At 38.4% G+C, this 5,631-nt stretch overlaps 1 protein-coding gene across 1 annotated transcript; it reads left to right on the top strand.

Moving 5' to 3' along the window:
- The first annotated feature begins 3,424 nt into the window (after nucleotides 1-3,424).
- Nucleotides 3,425-3,907, top strand: LOC127193162 (keratin-associated protein 13-1-like). Its single transcript, XM_051150488.1, has one exon. The coding sequence runs from the start codon at nucleotides 3,425-3,427 to the stop codon at nucleotides 3,905-3,907; it is 483 nt and encodes a 160-aa protein (XP_051006445.1).
- The last annotated feature ends 1,724 nt before the right edge of the window (nucleotides 3,908-5,631 follow it).

Raw genomic sequence — 5,631 nt, 5'->3', positions numbered from 1 at the left:
TAGCATTTCCCATGTACTTCACCTCCATTAGATAGGGAAGAGTATGAGAAATAATAAACTGAATGAGTTTAAAGCAAAGGGACAGAGAAAATATATGAGTAAATCCCTGGTGACTGCAAAGACAGGATTGAAATAGAGTCAAGAGTGCAGGGCATGCCATGCCTTTAGGAATGGAGGCAAAGAAACAACGGAAGGAAATCATTTCAGACCCTGTGTATCTGGCATGGCCTGAGGTGACACCAGCCTCTCATCTGAAGTTGAGCCAGCATGGGCTAGTCACATTGAACTCTTTAAGGAATAGAAGGCCCAGTTGACTATGTCCTCTCTACTGTGGGATCTGTAGAAGCTCAAATCACAGGAGGTGATCCCAGTGAGTGACGGAGTCCAGGGAAACAAAAAGATTTGTTGGGTGTCCCAAAAGGATGTCTTAGATGTCAAACTATAACACAAGGTGCAGATCACAGGACCTTAGCAAACATGTAAATTCTGTTTGGCTTTGGGGACTTTTCTTTTTTCTGAGCTCTTTCTCAAGGGAGATTCTGGAGAAGAGAACAAATTCAAGGAGGCTCAACATATCTAATTTATACAGCATTGAAAATGGAAATGATATTTGGTCGATATCAGAGAATTTTTATAAACATTTTGTCTTCAAAATGTTAAACAGGGTTGAAAAAGAAAATGATTTCAGTTGTTTGCTTATTTATAAAAGTTCAAAATTTTACTCTAGAAGTTGAGTGCAGTCTACAGCAAAATAATATCTTCTAAGTGCATCTTCAGTGCTCTCATATACCAAAGCATACTTAAAGAAGTAAAAATAATGAAAACCTGGTTTAAAAATTATTGATTATTATTAGACGAAAGGATGTGTTCTGTATCAATATGATGCATACAATTTTAATTGTTTTAACTCATGTCCATTCATGACAATGCAATGTTTTTCACACCAATGCCTAAAAAGTAACCCAAAGTATGAATATAAATATTCAAATCACAAATTAAAACCCAAATGAACCCAAGACTTATTAATAAAGATAGAAAAGAGAAAGCTGGAACCTTGGTTTCCAACATCATGTTGGATACACACTTTTTGTATATTTATTATTTCCTTGTTAATTGTTGGAACAGTGCCATTTGGCTGTCCAATATCAAGTAATATACTTGTCACAATCACAAATGAACTTTCTTATAGGATTCTCAATCTATTATCAAGATGCATGAACCTTGACATTAATGCCACAACAGTCATAAAGCTTTTGAAACCCTTATTAGGATTCCTTGGACCAGATTATACAATAATATTGTTGGATTTCTGATTTTGAAAATCTTATTATGTCTAATATGAAATAGATTTTCAGGTCATCTGATTTTATTTTATATAGCATTTTTTAAAAACTTGTTCATTTCACATTTCTATGTTAGCCCTCCATCCTTGCCTCCCTGTCCCATCCTCCCTTCCTTAGCCCCCTCCCCTTCCCCAGTACTCAGAAAGGGGGAGCTCTCCTCCCCTATCATCTTACCTCAGTCCATCAAGTCTTATCTGGACTGCCTGCATCCTCTTCCTCTGAGGCCTTTCAGGCCACCCCACCAGGGAGAAATGATCAGTGAGTGGGTACCAGAGTCCATGAGAGAGGTAGTCCCTACTCCCCATATTATAAGATCCACAAGGAAACTGTGCTGTCTATTGACTACATATGAGCAGGAGGTCTAGGTCCTTACCATGCTTGGTCCTTGGTTGGTGCATTAGTCTCTGCAGCCCAGTCCTATCAACACCCCTTACCATGACCTTTCTCCTCCTCATCCTTCTATACCCAACTCTTCCACAAGATTCTCTGCACTACAACCTCAAGTTTGACTGTGAATCAGAACATCTTCTTGGATCCCCTGCTGGCTGGAGTCTTTCAGAGGACGTCTATGGTAGGTCCCTATCCTGTTCCTTCTCTTCAGCTACTTCCAGTGTCTATTATATTTACCATTCTGAATAAGAAATAAGCATTCTCTGCAGGATGCTCCTTGTTATTTAGCTTGTGTAGAACTGTGTATTGTAGTGTAGCTATTCTGTATTATGTGGCTATATCTGCTATAGGTAAGTATATACCATGTGTGTCTTACTGGGTCTGGGTTCCTCAGTCATGATGATCTTTTCAGGTTCCATCCATTTGTCTGCAAATTTCAAGATTTTCTTTTTTTAATACCTGAGTAGTATTCTATTGTGTAAATGTACCACAGTTTCCTTTCCATTCTTTGGTTGAGGGACATGTACATTGATTTCATATTCTGGCAATTATGAACGAAGGTGCTATGAATACAGTTGAGCATATGTCCTTGTTGTATGGTGGAGCATCTTTCAGGTATATGTCCAGGAGTGATATAGCTGGGACTTGAGGTTGCACTATTCTCAATTGTCTGAGAATGCACCTGATTGATTTCCAAAGTGTTTGTACAGGTTGCAGTTCCACCAGCAATGGAGGAGTGTTCCCCTTTCTCCACATCCTTGTCAGCATGTGATGTCAACTGAGTTTATAACCCCACAAACCTATAAATACTTGAGTTTTAATAAAGAAGCTGAAACTATACAATGCAAAAAAGTAGTATATTCAACAATGATGCTATTTGTGCTGGTGTTACTGGATGTCTACATATAGAAAAGTGCAAATGGATCCATATGTATCACCCTACAGAAATCTGAAGTCCAAGTTGATTGAAGATCTCAACATAAAACCAGACACACTAAATCTTTTAGAAGAAAAAGCAGGGAGGAGTCTTGAACTCATTGGCACAGGAGACAACTTCTTGAACAGAACAACAACAGTTCAGGCCATATAGATATATATCATTTGACTTTTCATGACTTATATTGTTTTCTTGCCACTGGACTAAAACTCCATAGAAAATGTTCTGAAATTCAGGTGGAATACTGGAAAATAAGTATGATGAGGACAAGATTCATTTTCAGGAAGTTCCAAGAGAAACATAAAGTAATGATTCCAATTCATTATGGAAAAGAGCAGCAAATTGTTGTCACGCCACACACTGTGAAGAAGAATAACCATCCTAAGAGAAAACACACGCAATTTGTGTCAAGAGGAAAAGAAGATTTCGTTCCTTTTGTGCAGAACATGATAGGATAGGCATTGCTACAAAACAGTCCTGGCATGTCTGGCATATGAGTAGCTCATCATCTTTTACTATAATAAGAAGACAACACCCTTAAGCCTGATGTGCACAAAGCTATGCAAATGCAACTGCAATTACAGAGATTACTTGTTTTGATATCTGTAAACCAGGAAGCACACAGATATGTCAGGATGGGCCTCCTGGATACCACACCTGCCTCTGAGAGCATATAAACCCATCTCTACACAGGTTGTATTCAAACTCAGAATCCTCTCAATTATATCCAACACAACTTGCATCTCCTCTCAACATGTCCTACAGTTGCTACTCTGGAAACTACTCCTCCCCATCCTTTAGGTGCTGCCTGCCTACCTCAGGTTCCTCCTGTGGCTCTTCCTACCCCAGCAACCTGGTCTACACCACTTCCAGCTGCTCTCCCAGCACCTGCCAGCTTGATTCCTCACTGCATAGTGGCTGTCAGGAGACCTACATTGAGCCCAGCAGCTGCCAGAGGTCCTGTGTGGTGTCCAGCCCCTTCCAGATGCCCTGCTACTACCCCAGGAGCTCCACACCCTGCAGTCCCTGCCAGGGGACATATGCTGGATCTCTGGGCTTTGGGTCTAGCAGCTGTCATCCCCTGGGCTATGGGTCTAGAAGTTGTTACTCAGGTGGCTGTGGATCCAGTGGCTTCAGATCTCTGGGTTGTGGGTCCAGATTCTACTGCCCAACATACTTGACTTCCACAACACCTCTACCCACTTGCTATAGGTTAATCTGTAGTACTGGCTTCTAGGAATTCAGTTCTTCAATCTGAGTATTCTAACAATTTCAAAATCAAATTATGTCCTGTAGACAATATTTAGTTCTAATCATTTGTATTTCCACTAACAATTTCTTTCATCGTCAACTTCTTTTAGAATCTTAGATCAATGTGTAATCTCTTAGTATTCCTCAAATTTTAAGGTATTTAAATATAGATCTGCTATTTCATGTTTTAAATCTACTTGAAAAGTGAAGTTTTAATCTAATAAATTTGTGCAACCTGAAGCGTCAGTGCTTTGTCCAAACTAATATTATGTTGCATTTATTGATTAGGCGGCAATCAATTAAATATAAATACCTTTATCCAACTTGATTTCGAGGGTAAATAATTTAATTTGTTATGGGCATGTTCACTTTTTATATTAACAAATAACTAGAAGATTGTAATTTGAGTTGCAAATAAGTCTCACAAAAGTGAGGGTTGCCTAATATTGAAGGACATGTCTAATTTCATGACTAAATTCCATAGTATAGTAGTATATATTTTATAGCGTTGTGACCATTTTCTGAGAAGATTTATTTAAGTCTAATGTACTAATATGAATTTTCAATCAAGAAGAAAAATCAAGTTTGAATGATTCTCAAGACACAAATTTCTTTTATTTCAAATGATGTTTTTTTTCGACACCCAGAGGTTAGGCACTATTGTTGCCCATTTACTCAAAATACATGAAAAGAGAATGACAATGATCTTGGGTTTTCTAAAAATGGGCAAATTTTATGATGATTTTCCAGCTCAGTGTCAACCAATCTAGAAATAATACTGACAGTTTGTGTGCCTTGGTATTACTCTGATGGTCAAAGTTAAAGATTCAATTATAATTTGCTTGAAAAAAAAAAAAGCCATCAGGAAAAGAAAGCTGACCCAAACAATGGTGTCTAGTTCATTAGTACACCAATTTGATCCAGATTGGAGTAGTCTCATGAGACAACTTAGAGCTGATCAAGGGCAGGAGCACATAGACTTCAATTTTGGGACTGCATAAGTCATGGACCCAGAGAAGGGGTCAGGACTGAGGCAGGGCAGCAATTCTATAGCATTCAGTGTAAGCTATGGAAAGAGGTATAGTGTTAAGGTACTCAGACTTCAGTTGTTTCATAGCAGTGGGGAGGAGGGAGAAGAGATGAGGGTGAGATCATAGCTGCCTCAAAAGTGGGGCATTAATGTCTGGAAAGCTTTAGTAGAAGGCAGCAAAGGGGAGTGACTGTGAACCTCACCCACCTAACACATCAGTATATTGGGGTTGATATTTATTTTGGTTTGTTGACCAAGCCCTACAAGTTTGGAATATGATAAACATCATGAAGAAGTTATGGATGGGGGAGTATATTTCAACACAGTAAGGCCTACGTTTGGCAAGCCTATAGCCAACACGTTTAATGAGAGCGATGAAAAGCATTTGTGCTGAGGCGAGGAAGAGAGACGGGTATGCATTCTCTTCATTCTCATTCAATAAAGTGTTTGCAATCTTTGAGGGATAGGAGATTAAAAATTAGGATACAAATAGAAAAACAAGAAGTTAATTTATTCCTGTACTCTGATAATATGATCCTATACATAAAGACTTTAAAGATTCAATAAAAAGGACGATTAGAGCTGTTAAATGATTTCAGAAAAACGTCTACATGAATAATGAACATGCATAAGTCAATAGCTTTCTTTTACACCAATATCAAATTACAAATACCTAAGAA

Source organism: Acomys russatus, chromosome 8 (genome assembly GCF_903995435.1).
Source record: "Acomys russatus chromosome 8, mAcoRus1.1, whole genome shotgun sequence".
NCBI lineage: Eukaryota > Metazoa > Chordata > Mammalia > Rodentia > Muridae > Acomys > Acomys russatus.
The sequence above is the reverse complement of the archived record's forward strand: the minus strand, read 5'-3'. Positions and strand labels throughout refer to the sequence as shown.